Source organism: Cherax quadricarinatus, chromosome 11 (assembly GCF_038502225.1).
Source record: "Cherax quadricarinatus isolate ZL_2023a chromosome 11, ASM3850222v1, whole genome shotgun sequence".
NCBI lineage: Eukaryota > Metazoa > Arthropoda > Malacostraca > Decapoda > Parastacidae > Cherax > Cherax quadricarinatus.
This window is the reverse complement of record NC_091302.1, coordinates 22,436,422-22,464,254: the sequence shown is the minus strand read 5'-3', so window position 1 is coordinate 22,464,254 and position 27,833 is coordinate 22,436,422. Positions and strand designations below refer to the sequence as shown.

Below are 27,833 nucleotides of genomic sequence, written 5' to 3'. Positions count from 1 at the left end.
AAATGTAGTTCCCCTTGTTTAAAAAGGTGACAGAAAAGAGGCACTAAATTACAGACCAATGTCACTGACGTGTATAGTATGTAAAGTCATGGAGAAGATTATCAGGAGAGTGGTGGAACACCTGGAACGGAACAAGATTATAAGCGACAACCAGTACAGATTCATGGAAGGCAAATCCTGTGTCACAAACCTTCTGGAGTTCTATGACAAAGTTACAGAAGTAAGAAGCGAGACAAAGGGGTGGGTTGATTGCGTTTTCTTGGACTGCAAGGTCTTCGACACAGTTCCTCACAAAAGAGACTAGTGCAGAAACTAGAGGATCAGGCGCATATAACAGGAAGGGCACTGCAATGGATCAGAGAATACCTGACAGGGAGGCAACACCGAGTCATGGTACGGGATGAGGTATCACAGTGGGCACCTCTGACATGTGGAGTCCCACAGGGGTCGGTCCTAAGACCAGCGCTATTTCTGGTATATGTGAATGACATGATGGAAGGGATAGACTCAGAGGTGTCCCTGTTCGCAGATGATGTGAAGTTAATGAGGAGAATTAAATCAGATGAAGACCAGGCAGGACTTCAAAGAGATCTGGACAGACTGGACACTTGGTCCAGCAACTGGTTTCTTGAATTCAACCCTGCCAAATGCAAAGTCATGAAGATCGGAGAAGAGCAAAGAAGACCACAGACAGAGTATAGACTAGGTGGCCAAAGACGGCAAACCTTGCTCAAGGAGAAAGATCTTGGGGTGACCATAACACCGAGCATATCTTCGGAGGCACACATCAACCAGATAGCTGCTGCAGCATACGAGCGCCTGGCAAACCTGAGAATAGCGTTCCCATACCTTAGTAAGGAATCGTTCAAGACACTGTACACTGTGTACATCAGGCCCACACTGGAGCATGCAGCACCAGTTTGGAACCCACACCGGATCAAGCACGTCAAGAAATTAGAGAAAGTGCAAAGGTTTGCAACAAGGCTAGTTCCGGAGCTCAGGGGTATGTCCTACGATGAAAGGTTGAGGGAAATCGGACTGACGACTGTGGAGGATAGGAGGGTCAGGGGAGACATGATAACGACATTCAAAATACTGCGTGGAATAGATAAGGTAGACAGACAGGTTGTTCCAGAGAGGGGACACAGAAACAAGCTGTCACAATTGGAAGCTGAAGACTCAGACGAGTCAGAGGGATGTTAGGAAGTGTTTCTTCAGTCATAGAGTCGTCAGGAAGTGGAATAGCCCAGCAAATTATGTAGTGGAGGTAGGAACCATACATAGCTTTAAGACAAGGTAAGACAAAGCTCTGGAAGCAGAGAGAGAGAGAGGACCTAGTAGCGATCAGTGAAGAGGCGTGGCCAGGAGCTGAGTATCGACCCCTGCAACCACAATTAGGTGAGTATACATGCCCATATGCTACAGAATATGGGCGCCTGGCAAACCTGAGAATGGTGTTCCGATACCTTAATAAGGAATCGTTCAAGACACTGTACACCGTGTACGTCAGGCCCACACTGGAGTATGCAGCACCTGTTTGGAACCCACACTTGATCAAGCACGTCAAGAAATTAGAGAAAGTGCAAAGGTTTGCGACAAGGTTAGTTCCAGAGCTAAGGGGAATGTCCTATGAGGAAATGATAAGGGAAATCGGCCATACGACACTGGAGGACAGGAGGATTAGGGGATACATGATAACGACATACAAAATACTGCGTGGAATAGACAAGGTGGACAGAGACAGGATGTTTCAGAGAGGGGACACAGAAACAAGGGGTTACAATTGGAAGTTGAAGACCCAGATGAATCAAAGGAATGTTAGGATGTATTTCTTCAGTCACAGAGTTGTCAGGAAGTTGATGCATGAACCATACACAGCTTTAAGATGAGGTATGATAAAGCCCATGGAGCCGGGAGAGAGAAAACCTAGTAGCACTCAGTGAAGAGCCGGGGCCAGGAGCTGAGTCTCGACCACTGCAACCTCAATTAGGTGAGTACAACTAGGTGAGGTGAATACAAACACAGGAGCTATGAATCGACCCCTGCAACCACAACTTGGTGAGTACACCTGCAGCTATATTTTGGTGGGTACACACTCACACGGTATTAGTATCCTCAAGGCATCACGGATTGCACTACCTGGTTTCCTGTCCTCATGTGTCGCATCTAGTGTATTTGTAGCAGCGATTTATTCTGAACACATTACGGACACTGTTGGAGTTCTTTACCAAAATTTTGTTGACGGAACAACGCTCTGGGATAGGCTAACGGGCTCTGAAACCAGATCTGCTCCCCTCAACAACTACTAATAGACACACTTGGTGGAGAATATAGCCTCAACAATGCATGAGAGTGTATCGCAGAAGAATAGAGCCCGCCTTTATGCAGAGGGGACTTCCTGTTAGCTGTTCCCAACTCCTCCCTTGGAACACATCTCGACTCACAGGTGTATTTGAGGCAGTGAATCGGAAGGCCAATTCAGGTACCATGGTCTTGTTCACCGTAGATCCGTGGAGAAAACTTCAAGGCATGATAAGGTTAATGACATCATTAAGAGGAGCCTCTCAACAGCCATATGCCCAGTAATACAGGAGCCACCCCAACAATGCAGACTGATGGTAACCAAAAGCGACCAGATAGTATCACCTTTTAAGCCTGGGCAGATGGCAAGCAGATAGTTTGGGACTACACACGTGCGTCCACACTGGCCGATACCTATCTCCAATATACCAGGGAGGGAGAAGGGGCAGCTGCCAATTTCAAGGAGTCACAAAAGTCTAAAAAATACAGTGAACCTGCCCATCATTTGTTTGCTCCCATAGGCTCAGAAACCCTTGGCCCGTAGGGAAAGAGTGCATCTAAGATTCCTTAAGGAGTTAGGGAAAGGACTCAACAGGGTAGCTAAGGATCCCAGGGCGGCGAGTTTTTCTATTCCAGCGATTCTACGCTGCAATTCAGTTAGATAATGCCTGCTGTATTCTGGATATGTGCCCCAGCTGTGAGGAACTGGATGAGATTTCGGCTTTGTAATCTGTGATAAACGCATTACAATATGTACTTGAAATGTATCCTTCAAACCTCATCTACTGTATATGCCATCTTTGTAATAATGTATCTTTTCAGTTTTGTGTACCATATTATGTAATAAAATATACCTGTCATTAAAAAAAATAAAAGATGGGGTGGTAAGGGAAGTAGAATATTCAGATGACTTCAGGAAGAAACCAAAATATTTTTCTAGAAGCCTTTTTATCCACTTCTCCGAGTCTATGGGTCCCACAATTTCCACCAGAGGTGGGCTCCATCATAAAAAAAAATCTAATATATTTTTTACAGGGCTGTCGAGAATTTTAAATAAAATATTAATAAGTAAAGAAAATTTGAAAAATTTAAATTCGCGTTCATATAGCGTTTTTAGGTTTTAATTAGGAAAGACATTTTTGTTTATTTTCTCAAATTTGTGTGTATTAGTCGAGAATGATTTAGTAGATTGGTTTCAGCTTCTCAGTACTTGTATAATGTATTTTGGGCAACATTTTTTGGAATTATTTACAAGTGTGGGTGACCTATGCACAATGTTACACAGGGCAGTCCCAAAATTTTGCTTTCATGTGTGGGAGACAGACTCCTCAGATCGGGTTCAAAAATTCGACACGGGTACCTTACTTAAAATAAAGTTGGCAAATTTAATGGAGTAAGAGCCATTTTACTACTTTTAATCTCGAAATGTTGTAGTTTCTGGTGAGTGCCTCTTGATCCGAGGCACTGGACTTATCTTCTTGCTTGCATCGAACATGAATACCTCTCATTCCACAGGAGTGATACGACCCCTACCGGTTTGGCGCTTTCCTCTGAACAAAATATAGCAATGGTTAACGGCATCAATCTTCAATAGCTGACGCATCATATGAAATTAATGAAAATGTTTCATTGGTTTAGGCTGTGTAGGTACCAGTTATGTTAGATACTCTGAAATGACTTGATAATACAGCTTCTGGTCAGTTTTACGCTAATAAATTTTCCATAGAGAAAGTAGTCTCTAGACGTTAGATTGTATGATTTATAATGTGTTAGTCTTATAAATTAAACTGGTTTCTGTGAAACCATCTGAGCTGATTAGAAAGGTCTCTAGTAGACAAGTGACAAATGATCAATACAGCCCTAGTTGATATAGTCACATAGTCAGAGCCCGAACAGCCAGTACGCCCAGCAGTAACAGCCTGGTTGATCAGGCCCTGATCCACAAGGAGGACTAGTCGAGGATCGAGCCGAAGCGGCGTTGATCCCCGGAACAACCTCTAGTCCCTTGACTGTCGCAACCCCAAATCCTGAGGTGTCTCCTGGTGTCCCAAAATTTCCGAAAAAAATAAAATTCTTATGAAATGATAGAGAATCTTTTCCCGATTGTAATGACACCAAAAAAAAAAAAAGAAATTTGATGGAAAACTGACGGAATTACTTTCTCGCGAAGCTAGCGACCTCGGCGATACTTACGAATCGGCGATTTCGCCCACTTTGAGCCCTATTTTCGGCTAATTCCATTGTTCCAGTCGACCAGACTCATAGCTATGAGTCTGGTCGACTGGAACTCCATTTACTCTACTGATTAAGTACAAGAAACTGCCATTTACCGATTTCAACTACCACATAACGTGGTCAGAAATTTGCAATTTGGCCGATTTTACGAAAATTAAAAGAATATGACAATTTCAAAATAGGGTCCAGAATGAACAATGCAGACATTCCTGGCTGTAAAATAACATTTTCTTTGTTCATCAGTCACGTCTTTTGGCCTCTCTGATATTACTCTTGCTTTCTATTTTTAATTTTTATTCAAACAAAAAATAGCAGATTTACTGTTATGCAGACTACTATAATATTGTAATAATTGTATAAATAACATCAACCCATTCATGACTGCATATTAGAATTGCTACTTGGACATTTATTGGAAAATGACATCATTTGTTTACTTTTGAACATCGGCAAAAATCAAACATTTCCCCTAGTTTGAGCTCCATTTCAAGGTTCTTTTCATAGTAAAACCAATCAAAATCGCCTCTATTTCCATAATATGTTTTCCATTCTATCAAATGAGATCAAGAAAACGAAAATACAACCATAAATATTATACGAAAATAGACCACAATATCGGAATTTTAATTAAAAAAAACGGTCGGAGTTTTTTCTCTCATTATGCACTGCGTGCTGCAGGATTTTTTATATGGTGCACACTGACCACACAGACCCATTCTCTCACATGTGGGCCTACCAGATTTCTCCTGCTTGATTTGAAGCCGCTAGAATTTATGAGTATATATACGTCAAACATGGTGGCTCGTAAGACGTATATATACGACCAAAACAGTCAATGGGCTAGGTAGACTTCAGGTAGAAAACGCAATAGTTTAAGAGCTTCGATTCCTGACAGGGCGAAATGCTCTAGTTTTTGTTCCCACGTGGAGAAGAAGTGCAGATCTTAGCTCGTCCACAGTGATTGTTTCCAGACCTTAGCGTGTCCCTAGATTACTATCTCTTTACAGACTTTATCCTCGAGGGACCGATGGAGTTGGTTGGGTCAAGACTTGCGATAAAGTGACTCTTGGCTAGTTCGTTGTTGTGCTTCACTTTTCCCTCTTTAGGACGTACAGAACAGTCAGCAGGAATACTGATTAGGTGGAGTTACTGTAGGGGTTAAATAAGGAGCAAAAGTTATAGGAGATGTAGGTTTGGAAGATGCCGAAGTCATAGGTAGAGTTTGTGTGCCAGCATTACCCGTAAGAGGCTGAGCTCGTGCTGCTGAAGCAAATGATCCATTGGGTCTTGGAGTGTTATGGGACTCCTCAACCATCTTCCTAACCTCACCATACTAGATGTTCAGAGTTTCTTTAAGAGCGCAAACTTTCTTTTCAGCCTTTTACCGGGAACAGCCCGGGTGAAACTCGCCATTTTAGTTAAAACAATGCTTGACCTGAGATGTGCATCACTCCTAAACTCTCCACAAAGAGGGTCAACATGTTCTTATTGCTGGCAACGGAAACAAACGGAGGTATCCAATGCTAATGGACAAATAAGAAAATTCTACGTACGTCGCCAAACAACGTACACAAATTACTTCCTCATTTTTAAATTCTTCGTCCATATCTAGTAGATCATTACATAGGCAAGACCATGCAAGAATTCATGCTAGCGGGTATGGATGTCTCCACAACGGAATAATGAAACTTATTCAGCTTCAGCAAGTCCCTGAACTGAGAAGCATTCTTTACAGACCCATGAGATCATTACTGACAAGTTTCTTAACATTTTCTACAGAGTCCGCCTATCAGTAACTGTAATCAAGAAGAGGTCGAAGGAGGATAACTTCACAAAACCTGTTGCATGAATGAGAACAAATTTGGTACAAACAGGACGCATACCGCGCTGAGAACGATTGGGGCCTCCATTCTTTCGAAAGGAATGGAAGGCTGAAAAGCAGCTTCCTTGCTCATAGGCCCCCTACCCACATGGGTTGCCTTCTGGAACTCTCAAGGAAAAAAATCCCAAAGGTTAAGTTGCAGGTTTTATTAGGGTGGCTACTTGCCAAATTAAAAAGGTTCGCAATATGTTATAGCCGAACGGTTTGAGTTTTTCCCAAAAATTTCTCGTGGTGCACCTCTTTATGTTTTGTCAGTTCATGCATGATTAAGCTTATGTATTCGGTTATTTTGTTGTAAGCGAAGCCATGAAAAGTTTCCGGGAGTGTTGTAGCCTAAAGACGGTAAATACTGCTAGCCTAATCCTCAAATCGCGCTGTTTCCATGTCTGTCCTTCTGTGTCGTAAACAGAAGTAACATTAGCTTTGTCTTTCCCTCAACATATATTTGTACCCGAAAAAACACAGCGTTTGCAAGGAGTGTCCCTTACTGCACCTGTTTTTTTCATCAGGTTTTCAATTTGTTGTTCCTCCTTATTCTTTTTATTTTTCTGTCAGGTTTCATTTAATCCGAGCACTATGAGAACTCTGCGCCTCATGTTCTTCCATTCTTGTCTCCAAAGTTTTCTCTCATCATCTTCAATTTCTCCGGGTCATTTGCAGTTTATACTTTCTTCTTCCTTCTCACCTACTAAGCAAATGTTAGTTGCTTACCACCTTCACTTTCTTTCTCTATCTCTGAGCTATCTCCAGTTAATTTATTAAGAAGCCTTCCTATTTCCTGCCTCACTCAACTCACTTCATTTTCAGGGTCACTGCTCTCTTTCTTACAACTTATCTCTTGGCTTTAATTTCTGCCATCAGTTTCCTTTCTCTTTCTTTTACCTCCTCTTTAAACTTGATAAAGCTCTTCTCATGCTCTTGTTCACCAATTATGTTTTTCTCCGAATCTTCTAGCATCTTTGCCTAGGTCTCAAAGACAAGTTCCCTCTTAATACTGTTTGTTCTCCCTTTCATCATATTAGCCCTAAGATACTTGTTCATAAAGATCATTCTCATTTTATTTGCTGTTACCTTCCTCCAAGCTGTGGGTAATTGGTTGTACTTCCTTAACTCTGCCTAATCACCTATCCCTTGTTTCTTTCTTTATATTCTTGAAGTTTGTTTTGTGGTAACGGAATGTTGAATTAGGGTAAATGTTAGTTTAGGTGAAAAGATAAGAATGTAGTTCTTGCGCTGGGGTAGAATGTGTGGTGTGAATGCTTTATTTCTGGGTTGAAATAATATACAAGCTTTGAAGTATTATTTGTAAGTTGCAGTGAGAAACTATTTTTCAAAAATCTTCATGTCTCCTCTGGATGTTGAGATCTCATTTTGGGATTCTTTTTCTCTTTAAACTACACATTTAAAGCATCATAAGAGCATGGAAATAGTAATCACATTCTGTGTGCATGTGTATTTGTTACGATTGTGTATGTGCTTGTCATTGTATGTTCACAAGTGCATTACTGTTTTATAATAGACTTGTCCATACATCAATATATTTAAAGTGAAAAAAACCTTGGCCAGGAGTGTGAGCTTACGTAAAGTTGAGTCCTTGAGCAAGGTAATCCATCACATAGTGGTGACGTACACCTTCTTGAACCTTACCAGCTTCTCGTAAGTAAAAACCTTCCATTGCCACTGCCAACGTCGGCCGTCTTAAGAACCTTAAGAAGGAGAAATAATTTGTCAATATTATTAGATACTGACATTCATGTTGTTGTTTATGATTATGTTTTACAAAACTTCATTCAACCTCTAAACTTTGTATGCCAACTTATTTAATCTAATATCAGGTACTATTAATGTTGTTTTCATTATTATTATTATTATTATTATTATTATTATTATTATTGTTATTATTATTATTATTATTATTATTATTATTATTATTGTTATTATTATTATTATTATTATTATTATTATTATTATTATTATTATTGTTATTATTATTATTATTATTATTATTATTATTATTATTATTATTATTATTATTATTATTGTTATTATTATTATTATTATTATTATTATTATTATTATTATTATTATTTATTTATTTATTTATTTATTTATTTATTTATTTGTTCCTGAATCTGGACCTTCAAGTGCTTGCCACATTTTTGTTCTTTATTTTTATCCTTCCAACCCTTTTTATTTCGCTCATAACAAGAGAGAGCCTCAAAGACTAGGAAAAAATCGCATGTGCAGGTGATGTATATTCAAAATATGTAGTAGAACCCATCCTTAGCATCCTAGAATGGCTTCAATAACTTTCTAAACCCTCAGTAGCGAAACTTCAAATAATGGTTCCTCCTTATTCAACAATTAGGAAAATGAAGTTCAAATACAGTGGAACCCCAGTTTTCGCACGCTCCAGTTATCGGAGATTTAGGTTTTCAGACCGTTTTTTTTGTGCAAAATTTTGATCCAGATATCGGACTTTGCTCCGGTTATAATTCCTTGTTTATGGAGCATTTTTTTTTTAATTTTGTTTGCGAAATAAGCCAGCATGGGCCCAAAGAAAGTTTCTAGTGCCAGCCCTTTGATAAAGAAGGCGAGAAACACGATAAAAATAAAGAAAGAGATCGTAGAAAAATACGAAAGTGGCGTACATTTAGCCGACCTTACCAGGATGTATGGGAAGTCGAAATCAACAATTTTCTCCGTCCTGGCAAAGAAAGTAGAAATCAACGAAGCTAAAGTTGCGAAAAGGGTGAGTGTGCTAACAAAACAGAGATCAAAAACAGTGGAAGATATGGAGAAATTTGTGGCCAGACTGTGTCCAAGAGTAGGATTTTGAAGGGTTTGAGGCTGACCCTGTCGATCCTCTGCCTGTTGTGGACTCAACTGTGTCATTGGGGAAGTCCATGGGGTTGGATGTGAGTGACAAGGATGTGGAAGAGTTGGTGGAGGACCACCGGGAAGAGCTAACCACTGAAGAGCTATAAGACCTTCAACTGGAACAGTAACAGACCACAGCTGAAGAAATTGCTTTAGATTATGAGATAAGGAGAGGGGAGAAGGTGCCTTCTTCAGACATTGAGGACATTTGTGCAAAGTGGAGGGAGGTGTAAAGTTTTGTGGAGAAATACCACCCTGACCAAGCTGAAACAAGCCATATCTGCAACATTTTCAGTGACAGAACCTTGTCCCACTTCAGACAAATCTTAAAGAGACGCCAGAAACAGACCTCTCTGGACAGATATTTTGTGCGACAGGGGTCCAGTGACTCTCAAGCTGGTCCTAGAGCCATTAAAAAAAAAAGAAGAGTAACCCCAGAGAGGGACTTGTTACCTGAAATCCTTATGGGGGATTCCCATTCCAAAAAATAACCCCAACTCCCTCTCCTCTCCTCGCCTTATAATTATTTATATTTATTTATCATTTTTTGTGTATGTAAAACTATATTTATTCTTTAAAAATGAATTGCTGGTGAATATTTTTGGGTGTCTGGAACGGATTAATTGTATTTACATTATTTCTTATGGTAAAAATTAATTCAGTTATCGGACCATTCGGTTTTAGAACCACCTTCTGGAACGGATTAAGTTCGAAAACCGGAGTTCCACTGTATTTTGTGCACATTTGCCAATTTTATGTGTAAAATAGTGCGACATTTCCATTACTTCTAAATCACGTATACTTGAGCCCACCATTTCTGAATAGTTTTATTTTTTTAATATATAATGCATGAATAAACAGAAAGGTGGACGAGGGGTCTCTAAACGCGATCTGTAAATTGAGAGGCAAGAATAGGCCAACACTTAGAGCTCCTAGGATGTAGGAAGGAGTTCAGCTGGGTTACAGATGGTGCCCTTGAAGGAATATAGTATAATAAGTACTAGTTCTGACCCCTTCTTCTTGTAAGCTTGGTGGCAGAGACGGTAGAGCGTTGGACTGTCAATTTAGACACCTCTGTTGGCACCCTGTCCATCTTTCTGTTTATTTATTGACAGTAGTTTATTACAACTTAATCTGAGTACATATAATGCACCTGCTGACACGTCTACTCCCAAATCCTTCAACACAATCACTTCATCGATACTTTTTTCTACAATTTGATATGCAATCTATCATTACCTACATTTTTTATTACCCTCATCACAATGCTCTTTCCTATGTTCACTTTTAGTTTCCTTCTTATATATACCCTCTCAAATCTGTACACCAACCTTTGCAAGTTATTTTTATAATCTTCCAAAAGCACAGTGTCGTCAGAAAAAAGCAGCTGTGACATCTCCCACTTTGTGTTAGATTCATTATCTTCCAATCACACACCTCTCCCAACACTCTGACTTCACTTCTCTGACAACCCTATCTAAAAATGTATTGAACAACCATAGTGGCATCACACATCCTTGTCTATGGTCTAGTTTTACTAGAAAATGATCTCCCTCTCTCTCCTTGAGCCTCATCATCCTCTGCTTTCGGTTACTTATCACATATTCCAAACAATTGGAACATCTCTCACACTGCTTTCCTATACACTCTGCCATTTGCCTTTTCCAAATCCAGAAATGCAACAAAAGTTTTTTTTACCCTTATCTAAATACTGTTCACTTATATGCCTCAATGGTCTACACGTCCCTACCCTTCTTAAAACTTCTTTGTTTATCTATGATCCTGGTCTCCATCTTACTAATAATTCTTGCAATGATAACTCAACCATACACTTTACCAGGTATAATCAACAGGTATGTTCTTTCAAAAATCTGCAGCCAAGGCTGCAGTAAGAATGGTGATCCAAGAGGCTGCCGGTTTTGGTGTTCAACAAGGCTGTGAAGTAGCTGCCCAAGCAGCACGAGTATAAATCAACAACATGTCCGATGAAAAAGCAATGATCAGTTTGGACTTCGCCAATGCATTCAACCTAATCAGAAAGGATGCTGCTCTCCAAGCACTTTCTAGACATTTCCCTTCCCACTATCCCTTCATATAATTGTGTTATAGTGTGACTTCTAAACTATTGTTTGGGGAGCATGAAATTGACTCGTTTGAGGTTGTGCAACAGGGAGACCCTCTCGCTCCCTTTCTATTCTGTCTGGTCATCAAGGAGGTTACAGAAGCTCTCTCCAGTGTGCTCAATATCTGGTTCTTGGATGATGGTACCCTAACTTGCATTACAGAATCTCTCCTAGAAGACATCAGAAAAATTAAAGACATGGGAGAGAGCCTGGGCTATCTTTAAACCCCACCAAATGTGAAATAGTTTCTACCAGTCGACAGATGATCCAGAATATTAATGCCGTTTTACCAAGAGCACGAGCCATTGATCCACCCAACAGCACTTTCCTTGGTGTTCCTCTTGGTTTCAATGCCATATATCTGATTATAGAAAAGAAAATCTCGGGCTTCAGGACGATGGAAGGCACTGATACACATGATGCCTTCTACCTACTCACCAGGTGTCTGTCCATCCCAAAACTTACCTACTTCCTGAGATGCTCCCAAGTCTTCAGCAGTCCGTAGCTCAAGGAATATGACTACATAGTCTATAGTCTACATGGTCTTAACTGTTCCAAAACAAAGGGCTGGCATGCAACACACAGTGCCGAGGGAGAATCCCGATCACTAATAGCCAACAATACAGACAACCGAGGAAACTGTCCTGACATGATCAACATCTATCCTTGGAAGAAGGGCAGGCTCTTAGCATTGGACCATACATGCATGTCGACGCTGTTTGACACCTACACCAACCAGCGTCGGGCGACAGGGAGGAGCTACTGATCACAGGGAGGAGTACAAGTTCGGCAAGTACAGAGAAGTAAGCCAACAGTATCAGTTTGTTTCAGTGGGATGATGGGGGTAAAAAGGCCAAACGTTTCCTTAAAGAACTTGGTTCCAGACTCATCGACACTACCAGGGGCTCGAGAGCAGTTACTATCATGTTCTAGCGCTTCAATATGGCCATCCAAAGGGGAAATGCATACTGCATACGTCCAGTGTTGGCTGGGCGCCAAAATATTGGACCAGTGTGGTAGGGAGAGTACAACACTGTACCTTGTTCCAAGGCCTGCCGGTTTCACTGAATGCCTTCATAAATGTCACTTTGCTCACACTCCAGCAGCACGTCAAGTATTAAAAACGATTTGTCTCTACTCAATCCTATCAAATATGCTCACACACGCTTGCTGGAAGTCCAAGCCCCTCGCACACTAAACCTCCTTTACTCCTCCTTCCTTCTAACCTTTCCTAGGCCGACCCCTGCCCCACCTTCCCTCCACTACAGATTTATACACTCTCGAAGTCATTCTGCTTCGTTCCATTCTCTCTACATGTCCGAACCACCTCAACAACCCTTCCTCAACCCTCTGGACAACAGTTTTGACAGTCCCACACCTTCTCCTAACTTCCAAACTACGAATTCTCTGCATTATGTTCACACCACACATTGCCCTCAGACATGACATCTCCACTGCCTCCAGCCTTCTCCTCACTGTAACATTCATCACCCATGCTTCACACCCATATAAGAGCGCTGGTAAAACTATACTCTCATACATTCCTCTCTTTGCTTCCAAGGATAAAGTTCTTTGCCTCCAAAAACTCCTAAGCGCACCGCTCACCCTTTTCCCCTCATCAGTTCTATGATTCACCTCATTTTTCATCGACCCATCTTCCGGCAAGTCCACTCCCAAATATCTGAATACATTCACCCCTTCCATACTCTCTCCCTCAAATCTGATTCTTTCCTATATTCACTTTTCATTTTCTTCTTTCTTCATATATATATATATATATATATATATATATATATATATATATATATATATATATATATATATATATATATATATATATATATATATATATATATATATATATATATATATATATATATATATATATATATATATATATATATATATATATATATATATATATAATGTAAATGATAGTTCTTGATAGTTCTTGGCCTTTCGTGTCTCAATCATCACATCATCAGGTGCTGATAAAATTGCAGAAAACAGGAGGATGTCCAAACAAGTACGTTCTCATAGGACGTCTAGAGAGAGAGAGAGTTAGAGAGAGAGAGAGAGTGAGAGAGAGAGAGAGAGAGAGAGAGAGAGAGAGAGAGAGAGAGGAAGAGAGAGAGAGAGAGTGAAAGAGAGAGAGAGAGAGAGAGAGAGAGAGAGAGAGAGAGAGAGAGAGAGAGAGAGAGAGAGAGAGAGAGAGAGAGAGAGAGAGAGAGAGAGAGAGAGAGAGAGAGAGAGAGAGAGAGAGAGAGAGAGAGAGAGAGAGAGAGAGAGAGAGAGAGCTAGGGATCCTTAACCTTGTCAAACCCTGTGTAGAGAGAGAGAGAGAGTAGGATACCGGAAGTGTCCCCAGACATACCAGCACCCATACGCAGATGGATGAATATTATACCATTAGAAAAATCTTAGAAGCATTGATGTTGCAATAGCCTAAACAAAATTAACGTGGCAATAATAAGAAATTCGGCTACACCCCGCTATGATATCAGTAACTTTACAAACATAAATATATTTTCAGTGATGTAGAAGTCACTGGAAATTAAGGACATCCTCCCACGGGATCCAGGGGGGGGGAGGAGGAGAGAGAATGTTATCATTTAAAGGGGAGACTTCTAAAAGTAAAAGGGGCTCGTTAAAATAAACTCATTTAAAGAGAGAGGTATCTTTAAGAACAGGGAAGAATACCAAGGTTATTCAACTCACAAAATTCTGAGGCAAACTCTAGTTCAGCCTTCAGAAACTGCAGGAAAAATACACCCTAATTCCTCGGTGTGGCACTATATATAAGACAGTGCATTCATTTAAGAGCCCAATTTTAAACTGTGTACTATTGCCTCAACTAAAAACACATCTAATTTGAACAGCCCGTCACTGATATTGTATAATGACTGCCTATCATGCTTAATAATTGCTGATTCTACAATATTCCTTTCAAGCCAGGAGGAACAAGGGAAGATGACTCTTGCTTAGCGCCAATTTGCCGGGTTATAAGATTAGATAAGATAAGATTCCGTTCTGATTTTTAACCTTTGAGGGTTAGCCATCCAGGATAACCCAAGAAAGTCAGTGCGTCATTGAGGACTGTCTAACTTGTTTCCATTGGGGTCCTCAATCTTGTCCCCCAGGATGCGACCCACACCAGTCGATTAACACCCAGGTACCTATTTGCTGCTAGGTGAACAGGACAACATGTGTAAGGAATCTAATGTGGTTGAAAATCTCGTTCGACTCCTGTGCTATACGTATCGAATAGCAGTGCAGGGACCTTCTCACTTCCAATGATTTTCCCATTTGTCCCAAATAGGAGAGGCTGCAACCGTTGCAGTCAACTCTGTAGACACCACGAACATGTTGTTGGGGTGCATTCTTTATCAGGATGCTTCTAACAGTCCATGAATTTTTAAATACTACTTGTATATTTAATCTTCTAAGAGCATTCGGCAGGATAGATAGATTCTCGTTATGTGGGAGGACCAGCACATTCTTGATTGTTTTGGGTGTATATACATATATATATATATATATATATATATATATATATATATATATATATATATATATATATATATATATATATATATGTATATATATACATATATATATATATATATATATATATATATATATATATATATATATATATATATATATATATATATATATATATATATATATATATATATATATATATATATATAATATATATATATATATATATATATATATATTATATATATATGTATATACACCCAAAACAATCAAGAATGTGGAAGTGGAACAGAATTCTTCCTCCGTAAGCCATGCGTGTTGTAAGAGGCAACTAAAATGCCGGGAGCAAGGGGCTAGTAACCTCTTCTCCTGTATATATTACTAAATGTAAAAGGAGAAACTTTCGTTTTTCCTTTTGGGCCACCCCGCCTCGGTGGGATACGGCCGGTGTGTTGAAAGAAAGAATATATATATATATATATATATATATATATATATATATATATATATATATATATATATATATATATATATATATATATATATATGTCGTGCCGAATATGCAAAACTGGTCAATTAGCAAGAACTCATTTAAAATTAAGTCCTTTCTAAAATTTTCTCTTACATGATTAAAGATATATTTTTTTCATTAATGTTAATGTAAAAATTTTTAATTTTGCTCCAAAAGAATCTTAGAAAACTTACCTAACCTTATTACAACAAGAACAATTTATTTTAGCCTAACCCAACCAAATATATTTTAGATTTGTTTATAATAATTTAATACTAAGCAAACACAGTGAAATATATTTTTTTTTGTTAGGTTCAGAATGATTTTGGCGAAATTATTGCATACACAAATTTTCGCTTGTCCTATATGGCAAGATGAGCGTTGCCATTTAAGCCAAGATGGCAAGTTCTGCCTATTCGGCACGACATATATATATATAATATATATATATATATATATATATATATATATATATATATATATATATATATATATATATATATATATATATATATATATATATATATATATATATATATATATATATATATATATATATATATATATATATATATATATATATATATATATATATATATATATATATATATATATATATATATATATATATATATATATATATATATATATATATATATATATATATATATATATATATATATATATATATATATATATATATATATATATATATATATATATATATATATATATATATATATATACATATATATATATATATATATATATGTATATATATATATATATATATATATATATATATATATATACATATATATATATATATAATAAATGTTCATATATATATATATATATATATATATATATATATATATATATATATATATATATATATATATATATATATATATATATATATATATATATATATATATATATATATATATATATATATATATATATATATATATATCAGCACCCAACAGTGGGAGACGCTCACCAAAGACTTTCTATACAAATGCAGACAAATACTCAAACGCACTAGAGAAGGGAAGAAACTTCTGTACTTGTTACCAAGCAACCCTAAACCAGCACACATGTATGGTTTACCCAAGACCCATAAACACAATATTCCTCTCAGACCAATCACGTCAGGAATAGGCAGTGCTCCACACAAACCAGCCGGAGTTCTTGCCAAACATCTTTCCTGCCTTCTGGGGACCATCAGCCCCGCTCATCTTAAACACTCAGGCGACCTTCTCAACCGCATCCGTAACCTCTCCATCCGTAACAAGAAACTAAGCAGTTTGGATGTGACTTCCCTCTTCACAAAAGTACCTACCAAAAAAGCCATCGAGGTTCTACGACGTAAAGTCAACCAGGACCTTAATCTTCCTTTACCTCCCGGAGATTTTGTTGACTTGATTGAACTCTGTGTTAACTTCAACTGTTTTTCCTTCAATAACAAGCTCTACAAACAAACCTACGGCATGGGAATGGGGTCCTAGCCAACTTATACATGGAACACCTAGAGTCCGAACACTTCGCCAACATCATCCCTTCAAGCGTCACTTGGTTACGTTACGTGGACGATGTCCTCGTAATAACTCCAAAACGTTTTGATGTACGGGATCTTCAGGCAAGGCTCAACGCAGTTGAACCAGCGATTCAGTTTACACTATAAGAAGAGTCCAATGACAAGCTACCTTTCCTCGACGTCCTCATTCACAAAGTAGACAACAACCTAAGATTTCAAGTTTATCGGAAACCCACCAATAAAAATGATCTCACACACTTCTATTCCAGTCAAGATACCAAGACCAAAAGAGGCATCATCATCGGGTTTTTCCTAAGAGCATACCGAATTTGTAGTCCTGAGTTTCTTGACGAGGAATGTACTTACATTCACCAAACATTCACTGAGTTACAATTTCCTTCTTTTTTCATCAAAGACTGCAAGAAAAGAGCTCTTCAGATCATCAATTCTCCACGCATCAACACCGCTCCCAACAAAGTTATAATTCTTCCCAACAGCCAGGTTGCACTAAACGTCTCAAAAGTACTTTCACAAGCTAACACCAGAGTCGCCATCGCTTCTACCACTTCAATAAAGGATCTAACCAGGACAAAACCCAAGCACCACGAACCAGTCAATGCAGGAGTTTACACTATACCCTGTGGAGGCTGTGACAAGATCTACGTAGGTGAAACAGCAAGAAACCTCGACACCCGCCTCAATGAACACATATACGCATGTAGGAACGACAACTTAAACAACGCCTGTGTACAACACCGAAATTCCACCAATCATCTTATGAAATTCAGAAACGCCCAATTAGTGATAAAAGAAACTAATTTCCGCACACGCAAGTGCCTTGAATCAGCACTGATCGCTGTTTCGAATACAATTAAACAAAACAACGGCAGCTTCACCATCTCCGAAGTCTTAGCAAGAATCCTCCTGAAAACAGTAAACCCTGCCATCACATAGTCTCTCCTGTTATACTACACAAAGCACAGAGAGTGAACACTGAAACAACCTGCCTCATTCCAGTTTATATTTGTCCAACCTATTTTTATGTTACCCAAGTAATAGCTTTTATATCCTTTTACTCATGTACGAATTAATTGCTTTTGTCACTACCACTACTACTACTACTACTACCACTAGTGAACATAGGAATGGTACCTCACTAGTATTCACCTCACTCTGAGCCTTTATATACCCTCTGTGTCCATGTATTGTTTGTAATGGCTTGATAAAGCTCCTGGAGAGCGAAACGTTGCCACAATAAATGTCACATTAGTTGCACTTGTGTCCTTTTACTTTACATATTGTCGGTAATTCTACCAACTTTATTACAAACACAGATATGCTTGTAGATGACTGGCTCAGAGAACCGACAAGTTGATAAATTAGACACATGTACAACACTTGAGTATCTATAATGAGGAAATGTTTCTCCACTCAGTGGCTTCATCAGTCCATACAAAGGAGAATGGTGAAGAAAAGGAGTAGTTTGAGGTAATCAGTCGATGTGATCAGTCCATCAATCTTGCAAAGAACACAGCAAATGTGAGAAGTGGCTTACATACTGTAGGCAGGAGAGGTGCAACAGTCATAGGTGGTATAACATTTGACTGATGAAGGCATTGTGTGGCGAAACGATTCCTCATTAAAGATACCCAAGTATTGCACATGATACCCAAGTATTGCACATGATACCCAAGTATTGCACATGTGTATAATTTATCAACAGATATGCTTACCGCGCCCACAACATCGGCAATTCTTGTTTTGCTTCATAAAACGGCTTCCAGGGGCGCCCATTGTTAGCCATAAAAAAAAGAAACCAAAGATAATTTATCCAGTTTGCCCTAATTCATACCAGTCTCAAACATCAGCCAGACCCAGGGAAGTCTGCAGTTAACGTGACCCATTGTTCACAAGCTGCACAGTACGGGTCGCCCTCCTGAGCTGACCTAAGTACAGTTTGCACCTAGCGTCTCCTCGTCACCTGTTGCGTTCTATAGAACGCAACACTGGAAACTACAAAATTTCAAAAACATTGGCATACATGATACTTAAGCAGCACCAACCCAACAACACAGGAGTCACATGATTTCATCGTCTACCCGTCCTCATCATAGGTAGAGGTTGTTTTGATAAGGACCTGCCTCGCATGGGCCAGTAGGCCTTCTACAGTGTTCCTCCATTCTTATGTTCTTATGACATTCCTCAGGTCAGGTGCGTCACATCTCACTCTCCGCCTATATATATAATGTCTTTCTACCTCTGTATGTTAGAAGACCCGTGCCAGGACTACGGTCTTGGCGAACATTATACATACATGCATGTATGTTAGAAGTGATCAAGGTCCCAGGACCGAAACGTTTTCTAATAAATATGTTATAGTGTTTGCTTACGTGTCTTTCTAAACCAACTTGTCGGTATTTATTACCAAGGTTTATACCATGCTATGTACTCTCTATTGCCTTGAAAACCTTAATCTCTAAGTGAATCATTGCCTCAGAAATTACTATTATTATTGTTTTTATTATTATTATTATTATTATTATTATTATTATTAGGGACAGTATTAGTAGAAGTAGTGGTAGTGGTATCATTATGTTTTTTTTTTCACTTATATTATTATTATTATTATTAATATTATTTTATAATTATTAAAAACAAAGATAAATATTATTTTTATAATAATAATAATAATAATAATAATAATAATAATAATAATAATTATTATTATTATTATTATTATTATTATTATTATTATTATTATTATTATTATTATTATTATTATTATTATTATTATTATTTTCACAAGTAAAACCTAAACTTAATATAATAAATTGATTATTTTAACAATAAAAAATCTTATCGTCTACTTAAGATCTTATAGCTTAGCCAGGGTTAAGGAACTGACCTGATGTATTTGTCCGGGAAGACTGGTAGACTGGTAGTCAGCGTAAGACCATGTTGGGGAGACCAAATAGCAAGCCGTATTGCGCTGTCTCTTGCCGAGCTATATGGCAAGTATATGTACACGCTGCACCTGTTAAAATAAACCCATTAGTTTTCCAGTTATATTTTAAACAAATCAGACATTATTATATACGAAAAGAAAATGGCACCCACTGAACTTAATCATTCCTTACCTGAGCATTTTCAGAATATCTTCCACAATAAGCAACATGGAGTTCGTCATGGAGAAGGTACTGTAAATTTGGTGTAGCTGTGGGAGAGGCAGCCGGGTGACAATGAGTAGCTTCGTGGACCATGCCAGGAGGCTGCCTTTGACACCCCATTTAGTGACGTCTGCCAGGAAGGCTGAGTCGTCACTCACCACCACTACAGTCACGCACCATGATACTTGCCTTAACTGTTGGCGTCAAAGTAAGTGTTGTAGTCGCCTCACTATTAATGTAACGTAACAGTTATATCTCTCAGTAGTAATGTAAGAGTAACCTTTCCTCCTCAGTGCTAAAATAAGAATTCCATACTAACTTCATCTACCCATTTCGTATTAATGTAAGAGTGACCTACCCATCTCCAGTAGTAAAATAAGATAAACCTACCCACTACAGCAGTAATGTACCCCATCCCATATCTAGAACTGAGTCTTATTAACTTCATTAAATATCACTGAAGTGGTTTCAATTTATTTATTGTATTTTTACATCCAGTCTTTCGCTTATACCTAAACACCGTCTCATTCTATTTTATTCAACTTTACAACGGTGGTTTACTGTACCTGCAGAAATTTTCATGCAAACGTTGGTTTGTGCAGAATTCTTTGATAAATCTTTCATTGCATGCCAAGTTTCGTAGAATGAGCCTATTATTATTATTATTATTATTATTATTATTATTATTATTATTATTATTATTATTATTATTATTATTATTATTATTATTATTATTATTATTATTATCATCATCATTTTATAAAACGCTAAGCTGGTGTGGGTCATTCAGCACAATGAGAGGTTGAGGCTTGGTCCTACCTCCGCTATAAGAGAAACAGAAACTCAAGAAAGATAAGCCTCAGCCAGGAGTTAAACTCGAGTCTGCTGTTCCAGATGCGGCTGTGCTGACCACTTTACTTAAAAGGCGCTCAGTCTTAAATAGAGAAAAGTTTGGGCTGATTTTTGCTCTGTGTGGGTCACAAATTACTTTTTGGAAACTCTGATTAGCGTCATCCCTTCCAAGCTGAATAGTTACTAATGTAACTTTTGATTGACTTCAAGCTTGAAGTACTTGTGCATTTTAGAATACTGGTGTTTTTGATCTCTGTTAAATGTTTCAATTAGATTTAGGGTGCTTAGTTTCCTTATGATATCTTGTCATTGCCTCTTCAAATCTTCAACACTAATATTCAATTGCGTTATGATCTTATGCTACACTCTGCACTATTCCAATCACATTTACTGAGGCAGAGGGGACTTGAGTTTCGGAATATGAGGAAAACTTTCTTGGATCACTCAGCAAGTGAAGAGCTCTGTATCTGAAAAGGTGAGATTATAATTATAACCAGAAGAAAGCACCAAACCCAGAGGGCTAATAAGCGTAAGAGACTTGAAAGACAATGTCCATCCTGTGAAAGGCATGTTAGCTCTAATTCTCTGACTTAAGTGCTCTTCACCAGGATCAGAGTACCTCCCAAGAATAATATAAATCGCCATTACTTTCATGGGAGAGTACTATATCTGTAGCAGTCATACTGTACCCAGCGGAATAGATATAAATCAGGATCGATCCAAAAAAGGGAGAAAAGGTTCATTACCATGAACCAAGAGACCTCACCAGCATCAACTCACATACCATCAGAAGATTTGTTTTATTTAATCTGTTGTAATCAGGAGAAACTAACCCCAGAGTGGTCATAGCACCTGCGGAGGAAGAGGCAATCAGATTCGTACCAAGAAAGAGAAGGATGAGTCCAATTCTCTGGCTCACTAGGACACAATGACTTTAAGGCACCTCCTCTGAAGGACCCTGAAGAGATGACAGCTTCCTATCTTTGATTCAAAGAGTCTTTCACTAAAATTTTTCATAAAAGTTAGAGCTAGAGAAGTTGAAGCAATAATGTTGAAGGGTCAGTTATAGAAGGAGAAGAGAGAATATAATTATATAAATTCATGGATTATGTGGATTAAAATATGGATAGGATGTAAAAAGTGGGTTATAAAAAGTGTTTATGCACCTGGAGAAGAGAGGAGTGTAGAGGAAAGAGAGAGAGAGAGAGAGAGAGAGAGAGAGAGAGAGAGAGAGAGAGAGAGAGAGAGAGAGAGAGAGAGAGAGAGAGAGAGAGAGAGAGAGAGAGAGAGAGAGATTTGGGGAGATGTTAAGTCAAAGTTAAGGGAGTTTTGAACCAAGTGAGAGTGTAATTGTAGAAGGGGACCAGAATGCTAAAGTGGGAGAAATGGTTATAGAAGGCGTGGTAGGTAAGCTAGGGGGTGCCAGGGGTATATGATAAAGGGGAGTCTTTGAAGTTTGTATAGAAAGGGGTTTGGTAATAATGAAAAAGAGGCTTATATAAGTATACAAGATATGACATAGGGTGTAATAACGGTAGTTTGTTGAACTATGTATTGGAGGACAAAAGGTTGATGGATAGGCTTTTGGATGTACGTGTTTATAGAGGGGCAACAGACATAACAGATCATTTTTTAGTTGTAGCTACAGTGAGAGTAAAGGTTAGATGTGATACTATTAGAAGCAAATCAACGTTTAAGAGTGAGGTGAAAGTTTAAAAACCAAAGGAGGAAGTAGTAAGGGTAATATTTAAGCAATTATTGGAAGAAAGATTGACTAGTGACAGTATAAGTAATGAGGCTTGAAGAGTAATGGGGTATTAAAAGAGGTGGTTAAAAGATTAAAAGAGAGCAGATGAAAGAGCGGGAGAGATGCTATCAACAAATTTTGCTGAAAATAAGAAAAAGATTTGGAGTGAGGTTAATAAGCTGAGAATGCCTAAGGAACGAATGGATTTGACAGTTAAAAACAGAAGAGAATTATTAGATGGGAGTTGGAAGTATTGGAAGGAAGGAAGGAATATTTTGAGGAACTGTTAAATGTTGATGAAGAGAGGGAAGCTCTGAGTATAACGTCTTTTAGAAGTGAGAAAGAGCCAGTTGTGAGTGTGGGGGAGATGCGTGAGGTGTGGGGGAGATGCGTGAGGTGTGGGGGAGATGCGTGAGGTGCGGGGGAGATGCGTGAGGTGTGGGAGAGATGCGTGAGGTGTGGGGTAAAATGAAAGTGGGTAAAGCAACTGGGTTTGATTGGATCAAAACAGAAATGTTAAAATCAGGTAGAGATATAGTTTCGTAGTGGTTGGTACTTTCATTTAATAAATCTATGAGACAGTGGAAGGTATCTAGGGACTGACAGAGAGCATACCCAGTTCCTTAATATAAAGGCGTTCTCTACCATACAACTGGTAAGGTATATGGTAGAGTTATAATCGAAAAAAAACTGAAGTTCAGATGGAAAGCAGGATCGTAGATGAGCAAGGATGTGTAGACCAAGTGTTGAAGCATATAAGTGAACACTATTTAGATAAGGGTAAGGAAGATTTTGTTGCAGGTATGTATTTTGAAAGGGCATATGATAAGGTGGATAGGGGAACAGTGTGGCAAAAGTTGCAAGTGTATGTAATAGGTGGTACTTAACTGAAATAATTAAGAGTTTTTACGAAGATAATGAGACTCAGATTAGGGTATCTGTGAGAGAAGGAGATTATATTCCAGCTAAAGTAAGCCTTAGACAAGGATGCATGATGTCGCCGTGGTTGTTTAATATAATTGTAGAAGAGATTATAAGAGAAATTATTGCAGAGGAGTTGGGGAAAGGTTTGGGATTGGGAGATATGGATTCAGACACAAAGTGGTAGTTGTCACTGTAGTTGCTGATGACAATGTGCTTTCGGCAGATTCTGAAATGAGAAATGAGAGTGTGATGTAGCCACATCAGCATTAATGGGAGAGTGGTATCCCACCAACTTAGTATTAATGTGAGAGGTACATTTCATCCTTAATATGATATACCCATTCAGTATTAACGTGAAAATGACGTACAAATCTCAGCTGCAAAATAAAATCGGCATACCAATGTCAGCAGTATGGTTAGAGAGACATACCATGCTCAGCAGAAATATTAGTATTATGAACCACCAGTAATGTGAGACTGGCGTATCTTGCTCAGTAGTAAAGTGAGAGTGATGTACCCAGTTCATCAGTAAAGTGACTGACCTACCCAACTCATCACTAATGGAGAGCCCCAACTCAACCTCAGCAGTGACTTAAAGTTGATATTCTCACCTCAACAATTAAGTTAGTATGATGCACTTTAGCAGTAATGTTTGTGTGTTGAACCCATCACATCCTTCATGAGAGAATGATAAGCACTCTTCAGCAATAATGTAAGAGTGACATACCAATCTCAGCCGTAATGTGAGAGTATCAAACTCATCCTCATCAGAAAAGCGAGTGTGACGTATTCCCATCTGCAGTAATGTGATAAAGACATACCCACCTTATTATAACTGTAGGAATACTGTACCTATTACAGTGGATGTATGAGAGCTTAATAGCCACTTCAGCAGTAATATGAGTTTGACATGTGCTGAGTACCTTATATTTTATTCGATTGCAACAGACAGCCACTTGAATTTCCTCTAATCTGCCAAACAAGTAGATATGACTATGTAGTTGTAAGGGCCTCCATCTGTATTACGAATGGTCACCAGTTTTAAACATCAATCACTCAGGCTGCGAGGTTAATTCCAGACGAACTGACGTAATAACTATACCTCTGGTCTCTCACTTAATGTGGCTGATTACACATACTAGTTGCTTTTATTTGAGTTATAAGTTAATGGCAGTGAGAGAAATCATTTTGTTCTCTTACTTATTATGAAACGAATTTGTATGGAATTTACCTACATTGCTGCTCTGTAAATACTGTAAATGTTGTTGGAGGAAATATAAGAATTATAAAAATAATACCGTTGGTGTTTACCTGTTCTTTTATTCTTCTTGGTTCCTTCCTTGGCCAGCTGCTACAGGTCTTGTTTCACTTGTGTTTATAATAACCCGCCTCACCAGTATTATGAATAATGTACCCACCTCAGCAGTAATGAGAGTAAGGTACCCACCTCAGCAGTAATGAGAGTAAGGTACCCACCTCAGCAGTAATGAGAGTAAGGTACCCACCTCAGCAGTAATGAGAGTAAGGTACCCACCTCAGCAGTAATGAGAGTAAGGTACCCACCTCAGCAGTAATGAGAGTAAGGTACCCACCTCAGCAGTAATGAGAGTAAGGTACCCACCTCAGCAGTAATGAGAGTAAGGTACCCACCTCAGCAGTAATGAGAGTAAGGTACCCACCTCAGCAGTAATGAGAGTAAGGTACTCACCTCAGCAGTAATGAGAGTAAGGTACCCACCTCAGCAGTAATGAGAGTAAGGTACCCACCTCAGCAGTAATGAGAGTAAGGTACCCACCTCAGCAGTAATGAGAGTAAGGTACCCACCTCAGCAGTAATGAGAGTAAGGTACCCACCTCAGCAGTAATGAGAGTAAGGTACCCACCTCAGCAGTAATGAGAGTAAGGTACCCACCTCAGCAGTAATGAGAGTAAGGTACCCACCTCAGCAGTAATGAGAGTAAGGTACCCACCTCAGCAGTAATGAGAGTAAGGTACCCACCTCAGCAGTAATGAGAGTAAGGTACCCACCTCAGCAGTAATGAGAGTAAGGTACCCACCTCAGCAGTAATGAGAGTAAGGTACCCACCTCAGCAATAATGTAAAAGTGACATACCTGTCGAGCCTGATGGACCACCCAGGAGAGTTGTGCTCGAGTGACGTTGGTGTTACCGTCTCTCGTCATCTTGTACACTCCCACTCCACAGGGAGACCAAAAATGAAAGTCCTTCGTTTTTTAGATATTTTTTAGATATTTTATATATATATATATATATATATATATATATATATATATATATATATATATATATATATATATATATATATATATATATATATATATATATATTTATATATATATATATATATATATATATATATATATATATATATATATATATATATATATATATATATATATATATATATACATATATATATATATATATATATATATATATATATATATATATATATATATATATATATATATATATATATATATATATATATGTTTATTTATATTTATATTATTTATTTATTGATACATATGGCAATATCAGAATGTATCAATGGGAAAACTTTGACTATACATACTGTGAAAACGAAGCTGGCAGAACCAGATCCGTCTTCAATAATGAAGATGGTGCATCTTGGGTCTGATTCTTCTCCCAGAACTGATCTGATAGCTAGAGGAATTTCACTCCCTTGGCTAACTGAGGATAACATCACCAGTAAATTACTTTATATTAAAACTGTTGTTTTAATTATTTTTAAACAAAGTTTTTCTAGCTCTTCTCTTCACTCACATAAGAATTCCTTATAGCATTTACTTCCATTTAATGGCTTTGTTAAAGGCTTTATTTTTCTTGTCAGAAACACACATGATATAAGCTACTTTCTAGAGTATTAATGAATATTCATAATTCATGAATGAGAATCCATGTATATATATATATATATATATATATATATATATATATATATATATATATATATATATATATATATATATATATATATATATATATATATATATATATATATATATATATATATATATATATATATATATATATATATATATCATTTATGTTAATCTAAAAATTAATAATTTTGTACCAAAAGAACCTTCAGAAACTTAGCTAATCTAATCATAATAAGCGCAATTTAATTTAGCCTAATCCAGCTAAATATATTTTAGATAAGTTTGCAATAATTTAATAATAAACAAACAGAATCAAATATGTTTTTTTTCTCTCGTTAGACTCAGAATGACCGAGTCCTTCAGCAGGCTTACTGGTCCACCCCTTAAAAAATTATGGTCATAGTTATAACAATTTAGCAGAAAACGTTTACCAATGATTATGAATATAACGAATTAGATGCTAATAGTGATAACTCTAACTTCGTTTGTATTGCATGTTTGGTCATGCTAATGGTGCTAAATATCAGTTCGTATGCAACAAATGCACATAAGTTCTATTACCTTTTAGTAGTGCAAACCTTGATTTGTCTTAACATTTTCTCTACAAATGATCCCTTGCCATATATTGATGATTATGACTGTTTCAAAAAAGGTGGCCTTCACTTTATCATATCAGTGTCACGTCACATTTGCCAAAAATCTCAGAGACAAGGATTCTAGCAAACAAGACTAAGGCGGTAGTTATATCCATCTTTGAGTCCTGGTTAAATGATACGGTGACTCAAGTCGAAATTAAAATAGAAGTGTTTCAACATAAAACGCTTAGATAGAAATAGACAAGGTGGTGGAGTATGTGCTTATGTAAGAAATTACAAACCAAGAAACTACAAACCAAGGCCCAATTCGAATGACAATAAACTGCAGATTCTATGGTTTTGAGGTGTTGTTGCCTAACACCTAACCCATCCTTCTAGAAACACTAATTGCCAACATGTCCTCTTCCTACCAGCAAGAACAAAAAAAAACATATTTAATGAAAAACATACTTAGAAATATGATAGAAACAAGCCGATTACATTAAAATGTTGCCAGAATTTTGCACTATTTTTCAGTAAGAAATCATTTTACATAATTTTTCAATCTTAATTTCCTGATCACTGAAAAATGACTCGCCCCTCCCTCCAACCTCCTATTTTCCTCCTGAAGAAGTAGAACTTCCTTCTTCAACACTTTAACCTGAGA

The 27,833-nt window shown here is 37.7% G+C and overlaps 1 protein-coding gene across 1 annotated transcript in view; it reads right to left on the bottom strand.

Moving 5' to 3' along the window:
- The window catches only part of LOC138852537 (probable glutamate receptor), a 184,208-nt gene that overhangs the window by 127,172 nt on the left and 29,203 nt on the right, over positions 1-27,833 (bottom strand). Inside the window, exons 3-7 of the mRNA XM_070083856.1 lie at positions 26,261-26,379; positions 25,779-25,889; positions 20,114-20,337; positions 19,882-20,010; positions 7,999-8,124 (exon numbers count right to left, since the gene is read on the bottom strand). Of these exons, the coding sequence (XP_069939957.1) occupies positions 7,999-8,124; positions 19,882-20,010; positions 20,114-20,337; positions 25,779-25,889; positions 26,261-26,379 (709 nt within the window). The remainder of the gene's footprint in view (positions 1-7,998; positions 8,125-19,881; positions 20,011-20,113; positions 20,338-25,778; positions 25,890-26,260; positions 26,380-27,833) is intronic.